This window comes from Periplaneta americana, chromosome 11 (genome assembly GCF_040183065.1).
Source record: "Periplaneta americana isolate PAMFEO1 chromosome 11, P.americana_PAMFEO1_priV1, whole genome shotgun sequence".
Classification (NCBI taxonomy): domain Eukaryota; kingdom Metazoa; phylum Arthropoda; class Insecta; order Blattodea; family Blattidae; genus Periplaneta; species Periplaneta americana.
In genome coordinates, this window is record NC_091127.1 from 52,363,004 (window position 1) to 52,380,315 (window position 17,312).

General features: G+C 34.1%; 1 protein-coding gene across 1 annotated transcript in view; it reads right to left on the reverse strand.

Annotated features, from left to right (window-relative positions):
* LOC138708986 (myrosinase 1-like) overlaps nucleotides 1–17,312 on the reverse strand; it is a 29,154-nt gene continuing 11,842 nt past the window's right edge. The window contains exons 6-11 of the mRNA XM_069839410.1: nucleotides 13,213–13,307; nucleotides 11,618–11,765; nucleotides 7,587–7,738; nucleotides 4,993–5,127; nucleotides 3,314–3,420; nucleotides 1–274 (exon numbers count right to left, since the gene is read on the reverse strand). Coding sequence (XP_069695511.1) covers nucleotides 148–274; nucleotides 3,314–3,420; nucleotides 4,993–5,127; nucleotides 7,587–7,738; nucleotides 11,618–11,765; nucleotides 13,213–13,307 — 764 coding nt within the window. The 3' untranslated portion in view covers nucleotides 1–147. The remainder of the gene's footprint in view (nucleotides 275–3,313; nucleotides 3,421–4,992; nucleotides 5,128–7,586; nucleotides 7,739–11,617; nucleotides 11,766–13,212; nucleotides 13,308–17,312) is intronic.

Below are 17,312 nucleotides of genomic sequence, written 5' to 3' on the forward strand. Positions count from 1 at the left end.
TAGGTAAAGTATCGGTGTTTTATTATTTATTAAATATATACAAGATATCACATTTACACTCTTCTCTTGATAACAGGATCACATACGAGTATCTTTGTACATAGTTCCATTGCATATCTACTGAAGTTTCGCTATTTTTGTGGACGTTTATTTCCGAAACCGTTCCGGAATTTGTCGTGTTTTGATAATCTCCGTATATACGTTCCCTGACTCCTTTATCGTGCGTGGTCGCTCTGGATCATCAAAATCAACGTAGTACATTCCGAATCTCTCACTGGAAAAGAACATTAAAACGTCATAATTCAAAATATTTATATTAATATATTATTTTATTTTTGTTTGTTAAGTTTTATGCACAATCTTGCTATTATTTAATACAGGACATTTTCTTCAGAACTGTATTCCTAATAACAATAAACAATGTGGAATATTTTCAATTTGGAAACAGCACGACTCACGTATCTTCATTATTAGGTATGTTATCACGTATAAAATAAAAATATGTAATTCCTTTCAGTGCTGCTGTGATACGAAAAAAGGCCCGACAGTCTCATACATATTAAACTAACAGTACATGAAATTTATACTCCATAAGTAATTAGAAATTTTGAAATTAACTCAGTAGAATATGTAGGCCTACATTTATTTTAATGGTATCGCGCTACATTTTGAAGCTATTTAAACAAGACTTTTAATATCAAGAAGACTATGTATATTCTTTGAGAATAATTCTTAAAAAAATCTTTACTTCTGAAACAGCAAAAAACATTTAGAAGAGTTTTAGATTTTGCACCGTGTATTGGAACTTACTTAATAGGCCTATCACCAGCGTTTCGGAACGATTGATTCCATCATCAGGATAATAATAATCAGGGCCTTAAAGGTCGCCAATACTGTTCAGTTCGTTATACCTTATTGGACCGAGCTGGCACAACAGACACAATAGATTTTGCAATTTATGTTTAATGTTCCGAAACAAGTTACATTGTTAGACATATACAATTCTTGTTTTCAGTCTGAAACTCATCTATTTGTTACAATATCAATAAAATGAAAGTATTTATTGATGTAGGCCTAAGTGTTTATTAATTAATGTTTTCGCCTTTTTTTGGCATCATCAGATTTATGGAATCAACATCTGTTACATAGCAGGCCTAATAGTGTGTATGTGTAATTACATATCAATAATATGAACATGTTAAACGACTATATAAATACTATAAATATAAATGGATGTTAACATTGTGAAATATTAAAATACTGAAAACATATACACGACGGACGCTTTTCTTTTATACTGTTTTTACTCGAATGTAATGCGCCATCGAATCTAAAGCGCACTTCAATTTTTGAAAGTTTGAAATAAAAAAAAAATGTTTACTGGGTATTGCAGAGATGTCAAAGCGCCTGAACTACGTGCTCTCAAGAATCCACACAACATTTCCTTAAGAGCGATGATTGTACTGTTTCTTGCTGAAAAGTAAACCTTGTTGGCTTTGTATTACTTGTAGTATGAACACGTAATATTGGTATTTTGACATCACTGGGCTATTGTAATGCTCAGCTGCAAACCAGGTGCAAAATTTAATTTTACTTCTCCTATCTACCTATTTACACTTTCCTTGATATACCACGGGCTGTAGTCACCTCATTCTAATTGTAGTCACTTCTAATTGTGTCACTAGTCAGAAGGAGTCCATTTTTCCTCCTTTCCCGTAAGACTTTCAAAACCTCTACCTCAGAATCCTTCATTTTCGTGGGCCGGTGAATTTCTTCCTCGTCGCTTTAGAAGCAAATATTGCATTTTGAGTTGGCGCCATATGCGAATGTTGCACTCTGCTATACCGAATTCTCTTGCAGCCTGTCTGTTTCTATGGTTTTCAGCATAAAGTATCTTTCGTTTGAAGTTTGCTTCGTACGGCATCATTCGCTTTTTGGCTTCCATCTTCTGATTAAATATAACTCACTTTGAAATTTTTACCGGCATTAACAACACGGCTATAAAAATACGGAAACGCTCCAAGTAAGAAACGTTAAGGGATTAGGTACAGCTTATAGCAGTAAAATTTTTGGTAATATTCAATATTTTTTCCTCCATTACTACATCTTGTACAATAATGAAAATTTGTATGTGTAAAACACTGTCCTTCTGCTATATGAAAAAAAATATATTTACGATTTAAAAAAAGTATTTATATATATATTTTTTTTCAGAATTCAAAATGATGCCAGTTTACTGCGCAATGATGAAGCGTTTCCCTCATAACTCATAAACTTGTTAACTTTTTCATGTTCTCTGTCTTTTATTTTATTGCTGAAACTCATGTTTACAATATTATGCTCTTTCAACTACATTACTTAATAAATAATATATTTTTTCTATTTTATGTTAGAAGAAAATTCTGATATTTTACAATTTTTAAATGAATTTATTTTTTATCAGACAATCTATCAAAGGTAGAGAAGTGATCTTGCACTATATTGTACATATGCCATTCATAAATACACACAAAAAATTTCATCATAGAATGCTGGATAGTTTTTGAGTTAAATTAAATCATTATATATATATATATATATATATATATATATACAGTAATGGAGGAAAAAAATGTTGAATATTTCCAAAATTTTACTGCTATCAGCTGTACCTAACCCCTTAAGAAACGACGAGCAACGGGGTAACCCGAAAAGGGCCGAAACACACGCAGAACCAAAGCAAAACGATAAGCAGAATTTTTGAGTTTGCATACGAATCTAGTAGGCCATGGATTCTAATGAGCACCCCGATTTTGGAGACTAAATTCATCTGAAAAAAGTGCGCATTATAGTCGATTAAATACGGTAATTTTAATTGAAATATCCTCTTTAGTAGTAAGAAAACAAAAGTGTAAATCACTTTTTCACTGTAGACGTTGCTTTTTGGAAGGTGGATCTATGTTAAACTGTGATGATTATTCATTCGTTCATAGTTTTCTGCCCAAGGGCAGGTTTTTAACTGAAAATCCAGCATTCTCCAATTTTCCCTCTTTTCCGCCTTGCTCTTAATCTCAGCATATACTCCACACATCTTAATGTTGTCGGTCATCTAATGGTGGGTAATAATAAAATTAATAAAGTTGTGTTGAGATTCTAACGGGGAAGCAGGAGTAATCTTTGCGGAAAGCAGCCTTTGTCCGCCACAAATATCGTTTGTAGCCACTGTAATTTGAACTCGAGTCTGACACATTGAAAAACCGACGATCCAGTTCTTCATCAAAAGATACATCTGATTTTACATGTAGCGAGAAATATACGATAAAATACAACTTACGTGTAGCCTCTGTTCCACTCAAAGTTGTCCATGAAACTCCAAGCCGTGTAGCCAAACACGTTACACCCGTCTTCGTTTATGGCTTTCAGCATCTCAGTCAGGTAACTCTGAGGAAAAACAGAAAATAATATAATTCTAACAAAAAGTTTAAAGCAAGATTTTATTATGGGAACGATAACTCTCCTGTACCTCAGGTATCTCCCATCGTTCCCCCCCTTTTTTCTTTTTATTTTTCGAACTTCTCTCGACATTATTCTAATTTCCTCCCGTCGACCAAAATATCAATTATTAGGTATCACTCTTGCTAATTTTGTAATAATAATATTAATAATAATAGTAATAATAATACGTGACGCGACAGCCCATAAAGGACCAAGGCCTAACAGCTGACTGCTGGCGTCACATCCAGATATCTCAGCAGAGGTGAACGATCATCAAACCAGAAGTGGTAACATGTGTCCAGCACGATGATCCTTCTATAGCTATTGTAGCTAATTTATGAAGTCGAATTTCGTGCCATATCACAAGCTATCACAATCATCACGTTGCTGTGTGGGTACCGGTCCCATAAACTCGCCGAAATATTATGAGAAAATTCCTAGTACTATAAGATTGTTAAATATAGTTATTATAATTATAATTATTGCAACAGTTATGTTTGATCAATTTGAAGAATATTAATAAATAGTAAACGAGAATGATAATTGATTACATAATTTAATAAACTAAAAAGTGAAATCTTTAGATTTCATGGAATGGATATGGAAGTTTATTACTTTCATAAAACACAGACCTATGTTAGGCAACATTCATAATAATTAAGTATCTTCTTTATATTGTAAATGGTCGTCTCATAAGTTACTTATTTTATTGTAAAAATTATATTAATAATTAATTATAACTACGTTCATTTTGTTAGCGAAATTTGACAGATTTCTTCATCTCGTTTATTTTAACCTATTAAGACCTACCTAACTTCTTAAACTAAATAAATATCAAGATATAAATATAGGTTAGAGTCACCGACGTAGTTCAGTCGGCTAAGGCGCTTGCCTGCCGACCCGGAGTTACGCTTGGACGCGGGTTCGATTCCCGCTTGGGCTGATTACCTAGTTGGGTTTTTTCTGAGGTTTCCCCTAACCGTAAGGTGAATGTCAGGTAATCTATAGCGAATCCTTGGCCTCATCTCGCCAAATACCATCTCGCTATCACCAATCCCTGTCGCTAAATAATTTCATAGTCAATACAGTGTCGTTAAAATTTAAATTATGGTTTATTTAACGACGCTCAAACTGTCGAGGTTATATCAGCGTCGTCTGTGTGCCAAAATTTTGTCCCACAGGAGTTCTCTTACTTGCCAGCAAATCTACTGACATAAGCCTGTCGCATTTAAGCACACTTAAATGCCATCGACTTGGAACGGGATCGAACCCGCAACTTCGAGCAAAGAAGGCCAGCACTATATGGACTATGCTACCAGGCCGACCAGTATCGTTAACTAACCAAGAAATATATACAGTATGTACAAGATGTAAACTATATAAACTGCAAAAAAGAAATACTGGTTAAAGAGCATAAATTACTGAACAAAAAGTCTACATTAAGTAAATTGTTCTACGCAAGACGTGCTGGAAGTAATTCACGTGTCCAATTTTCATATGAAATATTAATATACTTACAGTATAATAGTCAACACGACCACTGTCGTTCAGTTCCCCATGGTCAGAGAAGCCGTTTTCAGTTACTATAAGAGGAGGGTTATTGTATTTTTGTGCAATAGCAACCAGCTGTTTCCGGAATCCCCATGGTACAACCTGAAAGACAAAAATAGTAATCATGATAATTGTATTAATGTTACTACTACTTACTACTACTACTACTACTACTACTACTACTACTACTACTACTACTACTACTACTACTAGTAATAATAATAATAATAATAATGACTAATATCAACGATATTAACAATTTTATTTTTAATACTGCTTCTTCAAATACCAACATTTCGTTAGTACTTAAGAGTGAAAAATCATGTATAAATTAAAATTATATAAACCGTAACACATGTTCGAAAACCTTCAAATCACCATTTCTTATTACAGAAATTTCAACCTAAATATACAGTTCCTGGCCTTTATATGTCAACAATTTATTATGATTTGCAGGTGTAAAACGTAAAGTATAAGAGTTCTTAAGTATTTATTGCTTTCGAAATTAGATTCTGATACGGATTACCGATGGAGGGCATAGGCAACAAGATCACTCACACTTTGGCCACTCATACGAGTTATTATTACCTCCAAATTTGGTAGTAGGCTAGAAACTTCTGGAACATTTTTCATGCAACTCTTTATGAGATACAGATTTGTTACAACTCATTAATTTACTAGAGGAATCCCTCTTTACTTTGCTTTTGAAGGAAGCCATACTAATAACTTTCTCTGCCTTTAAAAAATTAAAATCCATTGTCCTCAGTCAGCTTTGAACCCACGAACCTGGAATCCAATGGAAAGCATTGTAACCGTTAGATAATCAAGGATGATGAATTTTGTCTTAAATTTTCTTTTGCTTACTAAGAAATGTTGCTTGTTGAAAGTGTTCAAATTTTTAAAGCGTTAGTATTCTTGATTTATGTGGTCTGGAACTTGCGTTAGGTATATACCTGGAATCGAACCCGTGACTGATGAACTTTTAATAGGAAAATCTAGATTCTAGAGTCACAACAGAGGACAACTGACCTGCAATTTTATTTATCTCTTATAACTTATACAATGTGTCGACAATTGTTTATAGATTAGCCATCATTATTTTACTCGTGGTCTAACAAGTTGAAATCCTCCTCGTAAGTTCACATATCAGTAAAAACAGGAAAGAAAAATTGTTTTATAAAATTTTAACTGTTATTACAACCTGAAAAACACAAATAATTCTTCTGAAAATTGTATTAAATATTCTGTAACTTTCGCTAGATAAGACTCGGATTTACACTAGATTCATTAGACTAGAAGAACAATTTTATTTTATTGTTGTTTACTGCACTGCTTGTTTTGCTCTTGTTGAACAGATGTGAAGAAGTCCGTACCTAAACTGCCTGTATACGTACATACAGTGTGTTTTAAAAAGTTCGGAGATTTTTCCTCAATTATTGATTTGTTTATATTTGATGATCAAGTCCAGCTGATGAAAAATGAAGGTTTATGGACAGCCATATTAAGCACGTGCTTGACGAAAAGGATGCCACACTCAGATTCATATTTTAAGTCTTTCTTATCAGTATTTTTACGCATTACCTTTACTGTTGTCAGCTATTTTGTAAATATAATTTTTCTTTTACAATGTTTATCCTTCCATTTCAAGGCGTTTAGATCTGATGATTTTGGAAGATTTCCTTTCAAATTGCACAAAATGACAATGATTATCAGTGAAGAAATTGTGAAATTCCAGCAGGGAAATTTTAAATATTTAGTGAAGAGACTACACCAATTACAATTTATGTCCATCACTATTTTACCTTGAGGTTCTAGCTGAGTAAGAGGAATTGGTAAAAGTAAAGAAAATAATACTGAGCGAGGTGGCTCATGCGTTCCGCATGGGACTCGCATTCGGGAGGTCCGTGGTTCGATTCCCGGAGCGACAACCTGATTATGCTTTCCCCTCCCATGTAGAAAAAGAATTTAGATTCCATATTATTGATCTTCATCTCATTCCATTGACATATTCAGGTCAAGACGCATGTCTTTGTCCGTTTACGGGGGGGGGGGGAGGGGATCCCCTCCGTAACCGTTCCTGAGTTCCTAGCCTTCCGCAATATCTCTACCAGAATTAATTCCTTAAAGGCTGGTCCGTCCACAATAAACCGGAAATGGAAACGGAAACGACAACGAGAACGGAAGTATTGTTAAAATAAATGTATTTAAATGTGAACATTCACAATTAACTATTGTGAATGCTCACATTTAAATACATTTATTTTAAAATTATTTCCGTTCTCGTTCCATTGGGTGAGAGGATGAAGGGTCGCATGCGACCGGTGGGCTGGTACACCTCATCCTCATGTATCCCATAAATAGGCCTCAATATGACCGACGTGCAAAGGGTCGTCCCTAACCCCTCCCTAGCCACTGCTATCTAACCTAACCTAACCTAACCTAAAGAAGATAATAAAATGATATTGCGGCAAGAACAATTGCAATTTGCAGGAAAGAGATATATCTTTATGATATAGGAGTTTGTGTTACATTTTCTAGAAACATTTTATGTGTATGCTTACATAGAGCCAAGAAGATGCCGAAGTAGGCCAACTGGGATCCTGTGTCTTGATTACGCCAATGTCTTTGTAGAAGGATGGTGGATTTTCGCTGTCATCAGACGGACTTCCCAAAGAAGTGGTATAATGATTCATTCCGAAAAAGTCATGCGTACCTGTAACAATTCCAGTTCAACTTTCAGACAAGTTTATATCTGGCTTCCAGTTCAAATAAGATTCCTTCAGTAACTGTGTAATAAAATTTAGTATACCTAATTTTATAATGCACTATGATATTGGATGTTTCGTTTACTTATGTTAGTTCCGTTGGTAATTTTATCAGTCAACATTGGCATTTTATCGAATAAATATAACTATTTACTAATATAGCCCACCCAACGACAGCAAGATACTCATTTTTGCCTATAAATATTTTCAGTTCTACCTGGAAAATTGAAATGTATTAACGTCGCGAGGCTAAAATATCAGACCTTCACAACGGGTCAAAATAGTTTGAAAAGTAAACTGCTGAAGAAAATATTCATATATTCAATTGTACAAAAAACTTTTCTCCTTGAAGTTTTTGATGTTGCCAATCTTATAAATGTAAAAATATGAACTACGGTGAATGAGGTTATATTATACACTGAATTGTATCTTAGAAATAAAATGCAGTAGAACAAATGAGGCGCTGACATGGGAAAGGTAGTAACTGCCAAAAACAAAATTTTTCAGGGGAAGCAAAAAACAAATTTATGAACACTTTCTCAATTACATTATTACACAAACTGCTTTAAATGAAAGGCATAAACTCATGTTTGTGTTACATATGAAATTTGAAAAGTCTGGCACAGATTTATCTGTGAAATCCTATTTTACGAAAATACAACATTGAAATCACTCCTTAACCAAACTGAGAATTAACGTTATTTATACATTATGCACAAATTTTTCGGTAAAATACATGATACTTTTCATCGAGGAAGTCTAACATCAGGGACGACTGGTCTTCTTTCAAGGCGTTGCAAGCACTGCAAGTTAGTGATTGACGTTAATGACTGTCCTTTCTTAAAAATCCTGTGCTCTGTCCACATTTCAAGATCATTAAATGACTGTCTTGTTTTTATTAGAGGAAAATCAGCTCTTGAAAGTCTAATCCAGTTCAGGGTGCTGATTTTGATAGGAGTTGTATTCAAAAACTTGTCACATTCTGCAGAAAAGTCGAAGAAATCCTCATCCTTCATCATTATTGCATTATTAAGCCTTACCTCTTCTGGAACCATGGTCTTGCATTTTTTTTTTTCTTTTCTCTATGATGCCAAATTCCCTATCACATAGCATGTAGGAATGTTCTGAAACCAGGAATTTCAAGGCCACTGAATCAAAATGTTTCTGGCAATAATGTAAATCAGGACCATTACAATCATCCGATTCTTATTCTGCCCTGCACAGTTATCAGCCCATATTTGTCTAGACACACTCTGATGTAAAAGGAGTTACTACCTTCTCCGCGCCAATGGCTGTGCACATACAACTTACAACATCTAGTGACTACGTTTCCAACTTCGTTTCATTACATACGGACATACTACCTACTCTGTGCCATTGGCATGGCCATTTACTATCTTCTCAATGAAAAACCTAAAAATTCGAATTTTTGGCAGTTACGACCTTTCCCATGTCAATGCCTCAAATATAACTCTATCACACTATGAAGACTCGAATTGTAAACAGAGCAGACAGAATGATTGCCTATATACATCAGCAACACTGCGACATGTGTTCATGGGCCTGCGACAGCATGTATGTAGATGTAAGGCGCAGTATCAAATGAAAGTGAATTGAATGTACTTATACGTAAAGCTGTAATATATTCAGAATATCCTTAGGATATCAAACTTGAATTGAAAAGAATCAACTTCGCAGTGCTGGTAATTTTACTTCACATGCAATCCATAAGGCTTACGATACCGGTACCAATTATTATTTCGTTATAGATATGAAAAGAGAATTGACACAATTAATTACCTTAAATGGAAAAGAAGTCATGCTTTTGTTGTATGTTAAAAATATTTGACAGAATAACTTAATTCATATTAATAAAGGTAAATTAAAGCAGAAAAAAACCTCTTGTACGTATCATACTAAATGTAATATAATTCCTTAATCAGATTATATTAACACAAAGTCGTAAAGCACAACTTGGAGAAATAGGCCTAATTCAATTACAAAACCAAAATTAATTTCATTGACGTACAGTTTAACATACTGTCCAAGAAATATATTTACTTTTTCTTTTAAACCTATTGCTCCATGATATTTACCCCAGAATTTCTCTGCACTTTCACACGAAATTTGATACCGCTTACTTGCAACGTACATGAATATCAGGTTCAAATTCTGAAGTATACAAGCGTAAAAGAGCACTCAACTAGACTATCGCTAGTATATTACTACGACCAACGAACTTGTTCGCATAAGTAGTGCCAAATATTTAAACAAAACGGGCAATGAACATTCGGAGATTCGGAAATTTTATTTCTGCTAGTTCCCTATAGACCTACAACTCCAATTCCACGTTTCCTGAAGTCTGCAGAGGAATGTTATTCTGGACGTCAATTAATTCCAATAATAATTAATCGTAATAATTGGAATGTGATTCTTGGAAAGAGAAAGGACGAATACTTATTCTGGAATATTAGCCATCACTGAATGAATCGAGTAGGCTATATATGCCTAGTGCTTCTACATGTGGCGAGGGCATACATCTCACCCTACCTCATCCACTAGGATGGGGGGAGAAGCTAACAAGCAAACATTCTGATGGGGGCAGATAAAAAAGTTAATTTTTTTTCTTCCACCATGTTAATAATCTCAAAAGAAGTGCTTATACAAATTTTGGCCACTCGACCGCAATTACGATCCCGGCCAGAAAGTGATTTTCCCTGGGACCCTTTACAGAAATAAAGCACAATTGCATGGAAAGATTTATTGAAACAGGCACAGTAATTGATGCGCTATTTTTCAACATATGCCCCACTAGAATTGAGACATTTGTCATACCATGGGATCAATTTTTGTTTCCTTGTGTCATGCCTGGGATCGAAACCAGCGTTTGACAGCCGTCTGCACCTCTCTGTCGATCCCATGATATGACAAATATCTCAGTTCCTGTGGGAATATGTTAAAAAATAGCTAAACAATTGATGTGTATGTTCCAATAAAGTTTTCCAATGAAATTGTGTTTTCTTTCTGTTAAGGGCTCCTGGAGAACTTATTTTTTACGGCCCTCGTAATTACGGTCGAGTAACCAAAATTTGTATAAGCACTTCTTTTTGGCATTATTAACATGGTGGAAGAAAAAAATTTAACTTTTTTTTATCTGCCCTAATCGGAATGTTTGCTTGTCAGCTCTCTGAGAGAGGCAGTTCTCCATCGCTGTTCTGTCCTGTATCTCTCTCTTAACAGAAACTGTTATTTCCTCTCAAGAATGAATAAACTGCCATACATTTCGGTGTCTCTGTGATAACACTAATTTTTGATCCGACAACTGAACAATTATTATGCATATAGAGTATGCATTCTTTATTAGTGTTGAGAGATATATTTATTTTGTATTAACTTACGCATACTTATCGGGAAAGTTCTTGATTTACTGATCAGCAGTTGATGAATTGTGTGTGGCAACAAACCTCATGGACTATCGTTTTGACATTTCGTGACGCACACACCAAATTAAAATAGACAAAGTTTAAAAATTGATTTTATGTTTCTAATAATGCAAGTTGCATTATTTTTATTCATTTATTTTATTTTAAATCCACCACCAACAGAAGCAAGCTTCCAATTATAGGTGGCTTACATGAATACATATACAATAGCTAGTCAATATATGTTTATAATGTCTCGTCCTTTTGGCCTAGATTCGTTTTCATTCATATACGTACTACGAAAACATGAAAATAAAAATTTATTTTAAGGACGAGAGGTGTTAATTTTAGGTATTCAGTCATTCAAAATTACAAGGAACTTCTCACTCTAAACTGACTTGTTACCTCTGATGTACTCGATTTCCTCTTGAGTGAATGTTGGTAGTCTTGAAGTTGTGAAGCCCTGGGCTTTGCTGATCGCAGCAACTCTTTCCTTTACTACTGCCGGGTAGTCACCTTCGGCTGAGTAAATGGGGTTTGCATACAAGCCCAACTGAAATATACACATGGATATGTCCGTTTAAATATTATTCCTTGCAAATAATTTGGTAAATGAAGAAGACAGTGTAGTAACAGAGGTTTACAACAAAACTAGTTTTATGGTTTAAGAATACATTCCCTTCGCTGTCTTTACAGGTTCTAATTACAAGCAAAAATGTAACTTCCTATTAAAATCGCTCTAAGATATTAAAATTACTGAAAACTAAATTGTTCATTCCTGCAAAGTAACTTATTGTTCCCATAAGACTATATTTTTATAGACTAAATGCTTGATTATACATTTATGTCCTATTATTGCTTCGGTTTTCTGAAAACATAGGTTTTAAATAATCTTTTTTTTTTTTAAGTATACTTTGTATAAATGCCATCACGTACCAGAGATATCTCTGAGTTCGCATTTTCTCCAAACTCTTATCAAATATAGATGTATTTATAGCGGAAACTGGTCAGAAATGTTACAAAAAAGATAATATTAATTCTGAAATATTCGCAGCCATAATTTTTAAGTGAGTTCACAAATGTATGTAATATTATATGTTCAGAAGCAATGAAAACTGCTTAATAATTTAATCGAATTCAAGCATATTTTATGTCCACTATGACTTGTTCAAATATAATTTTATAATAAATGCCGTAGATAACGTAGTAGTGGCTTCGCATTATTTCCTGTTGATCGTCATTTTATTTTTACTGAGAGGATCAATATTTATACTCCGCAACCATCTCTACGGTCAACAATGATCTTTAACTAATTAATTAGTACCTACTTATTTATTCAGTCATTTCTTGTCGTTGTTGTAAGACTCTCTTCAACTTAAACATATGTATATTATTTATACTTCCAACTGCCTATTGCACAATATGCTCTGTCTTTGTGGCAGCCTGTTAATACAGGGAGCTGTTATCGTTTAGATAAATGAATAAATTCGTATTTTTCTTTTTATTTTGTTTTATTACATTCCATTTGTTGTATTCTTCCTTACGTATTCCCTATTAACTATTTATACTGACTGAGTTGCTTTTATTATATTCTAATCTTTAGATCTGTATTTTACTTTTCTTTTTTCTATTATGGTATTATTTTCATATTGTTTAGTGTCGATTTTGATATGCCATTATTTTTTGTAATATGTTAGTATTCTGTTCTTTAACTTTTCGTTAAATCTCACTGCTTGTATACTTTGTGAGCTTACAGAGTGTAGGAGAAGACCCTATGGCCTTAACTCTGCCAGTATAAATAAATTGAAATAAAAAAAATATGCAAATGCCTAGCAGAACTTTGGAAAGGATCACATCCGCTGCCTAGAAATACCTTTCAAATTCGATAAGTTTGATAGACTGATAAACATGTATGCTAATAATTAATTAATTAATTAATTAATTAATTACAGAGTGTAAGAAGTAGCTAAACAAACATACCACACGCAGCCAATACATACTTCGAATTCTTGTTGCCGTTCACAGGCCTCCACGTATTCCGTGCTATTCTCCAGCGGTTCACACCATCCGACATCCAGCGTGATGCTAACCTTGCCTGTTAACATCAACAGTATGTTACGATAAATGTCGTATATGTAGGCAGTCCAGTTTATAGCATTTCTGCACATGTATAGTCATGAGGTTTGATGAACCAATGAAATTTATTCAATTATTTGACGGTGAAATATCCAGATAACTTTCTCTTGTAGTAAATTTTGGTTTGTGTAAAGAAATAAATTATTTTATACAAAGCCAGCATAATAAGTGCGACATTATTCACAGACGAACTGTAACAATGAAACCTATTTAAGAGATAGATTTCAACCGACATAATTATTTAATATCTAGCATCTGACTAAAGCTGATTACGTCATTATGTGGGACCTCCTTCGTATTGACAGCCACTATACATATTAGTTATTTCATGAACAAACTACTTGTATTTTAAGACAAATCCGCTCTACTTATGCTACTAAGTCGATGCCTATCTAAAAAGTTAATTTTGCATAAGGAAAGTATGTCTTTTTCTTTAGTCTGTACTAAGGACAAAATTTATAGTGCGATATTTCTCGTTTATTTCCTATCTGAAAAAAAAAAACACTTTGTGATTTTATCTATATGTCACAAGAGGTATGACATTTATCTAAATCTCAGACTTCGAGATTTTATCAGGACTATTTCGTGAATAAAAAAAAATGAAAATAATATAGCTCTAAATTTCGCTCACAAAATGTTAATAATTGTATATTTATTAATACTTAATCTATTCAGACATTGTGAAATTGAAATAGATGAATATCGATTACTGCAATAACGAAATTGGATGTTATTCAGTATCACCAATTGAGAAAAGCGAAATACAAGTTTAACAATGTTATTATAATATGTCGGCTATTGCGCTTTTCTTTTGTTATTAAAACAGAAATGCATTTTCATTATCTGTTGAAATCATAATTTAATTTAAAAATTTTATAATATAATTACAAATAACCTGATTAATACATCAAATAAATGAACAACTATTGGAAACGCAGTTACCAAATCTGAATGAAGGAGTGTCATTTTCCTTAGATACAATGGACATGGAATTATAAGATGAAGATATAGATGTGAAAGTATAATTTCGCATTTTATTATGTACTTCATCGTTACATTAATGGATAAATGAATTCATGCTCATCGATTTACGGAGAAACAGTTGGCGACACTGACTAAACAAAAGAATGACTATGCGATATAACTGATTGTGATAAATCGTGTTGCAAAAAATATCGCGATGTATGACTGTGATTGGTTGGAATTCAAAATTTCATTACACTTCATTGGTCGAAAATGGAATGACGTCATATAAACGGAATAGTCATCCAAAAATAGCAACTAAATTCACCATTAACTTTACCCAGTAAAATTCTTTGTGTAACCCGAACATGCTCCAAGTAAACTGTATTTCTCAAATTAAAAAACCGAGAATGGATCATGATTAACGTTTAAAATATGACTAATTTATATCGAAAATAAAATGGTCATATGGAAAACGTACTGGAAACTTGATGATACAAAATTTCTAAGGCATTTATTGTTTCTTTTCTTCTTTACATTTTGCACCTAACGTTTACATTCCAACGAGGAACGATAAGGGTCAGTAGGTACAGGCCTTGAAATTGATATTGACGTCGTTCACATTTCATACCTAACATTTACATTTTACATCTACTGTGCTTACAAAGCAAGGACAAAATGAGGTCTAACCTTCATTGGAAACTAATCAACATGAAGGAAGTACTTTTATGATTTTCACAGTGTACTTAATCGTGTACGTCTTTTCCATTGGGAGTGGAGGGACTGGACAAATGATTCTGTAAGGTTTCCTTTTCAGATGAATATGATAGATCTATTATGGTAAATGCTTAATATATTAAGGACATAGGGCCTAGTAATTTTCTACCGTAAAACTACGCTACTATGGTCCTAGAGCGCAACTATGGTCCAAATGCACCTTCAAACCAAAATACATCTAACGCAGCCGCTGATGATATCTAGTGGTTGTCACTTGCATTTTAATCAGTTATTATACGATGCTGTTTGTTCTAATAGTTTGCCAAAAGATTGCTACCCTTGTTGCGGCTGTGTATCTGCTGATTTCACACTAACAATATTGTATCTGTTGCATCGTCTGATAACTTTTATTCAGATATATTACTTCAAGGTAAGCTTTAGTTTAGATGCAGTCATATTTCAAAACGTAATGTTACTTTTACATGTTTTAGATATAGTTAAGTTTCATTTATGTAAATTTTGAGATTAATGGCAAAAATTTTAAAATTTCGTACTTTGATTTCAACTATAGTCCAAACAATTTCTTGGACCATTCTTGAAAACCGTGTTATTTTGTTCCAGCAATTTATCATGTCGCGTGATAAAGTGTCTAGAAGGAAGGTGGGTGGGCGTGCTTACAATATGTATAGTGATCATCAAATAGAGCTATTTCTAGCTGATATAAAAAATGTGATTACACAGCATGAAGCTTCTAAAAAGTATAAAATACCACGAAGTTCAATTATTTTGAGATTGCAGGCGATCTGACAACGTTAGATCACCTGGTCGTCATTGTATTTTTTCCGAAACAGATTTATCCGCCATGCTGAAGAAATGTGCAACTTCGGATTTCCAATAACAATTTTTGATTTAAGGTGCATCGTGAAAATGTATTTAGACAAAAAAAGGTGTGATTGTGAATCAATTTCAGAATAATATCCCTGGAAAAACATGGGCAGACATGTTTCTGAAACGCCACAAACAAGAACTTTCTCAGAGATTCTGCAGCAACATCACGCGTGTAAGGGCTGCTGTAGATGAAGAAACGATCCAGTCATTTTTCACTCACTTTAAAAAAGGAATAGAGGGTGTTCCAGCTCATCTGACCTACAAATACGATGAAACAAACCTGGTGGATGACCCAGGCAAAAAGAAAGTCTTAATGAAACGTGGTTGTAAGTACCCAGAAGCGATTAAGAATTCATCAAAGGCAGCTGTTAGTATAATGATATGTGGAAATGCTGCTGGAGATGTTTTGCCTCCATATGTCAACTACAAGTCCGAACATTTGTGGACAACATGGACCGAAGGTGGGCCAGCGCACACTCGCTACAATAGATCACACTCAGGTTGGTTCGACACAAACAGCTTTGAAGACTGGTTTTTTAATTGCGTTTTACCAGTTCTACGCAGAGAAGAAGGGACAATTTGAGCTGACACATAATTTAGGCCACTAAAATTTCAATGGCGTCAAATTCTAGATTAATGGAAAACATCTCCTGAAGGGCAGAGATTACCCACTATCCCTAAAAATGTGTTCCTTTCTTTACCAAACAAATTGTGGGAAACAATTCGGATAAACTCTGCAGCAAACCTGAAAGCTGGTTTTAAGAAAACAGGCATTTTCCCACTAATCCTACTCCAGTTATGCAACGATTGCCTTCTATCAAGAGCTCAGAAAATCCAGACCTTCTTGCACAATCATTTGTGCAATACCTGGAAGAAAAACGGAAGGAAGTTTTTGATCAGAATAAGAGCAAAGGAGAATGAAGAGGCTCCACATTGTGGCAGGAAAGAGCATTTCTGCAGAGGAATTACAGCAAATGTCTTCACTTTCCACTTCAAAGGATAAACATGTTCCTTCAACTTCAAAGGGCAGAAAGAACAAACCAAGAAAAAAAGAAGCTGGAATCTGACAGTGAAAGTGAAGCTGGTGAGTCTGAAATTTCTTATGTCTCTGAGTCCTCTCTGAATCTTTCTGAGAACCTAATTGAAGATGTTCCAATGGAAGACGTTCCATTGAATGGCCATGACTACATCCCAAAGCCAGGTGACTTCGTACCAGTTGAATATGAAGGCGAATCTTGGCCGGGAAGAGTCAAGTCCACCAAGAACGATGGAGCATATGTCAATTGTATGGCACGCTGTAGACTGTCTTGTAAGTGGCCAGAGAAAGAAGACTGTATCTTCTACCCAAACAAGGACATTAAATTCCCAATAAGTCCTCCATCAAAAATGAGTACAA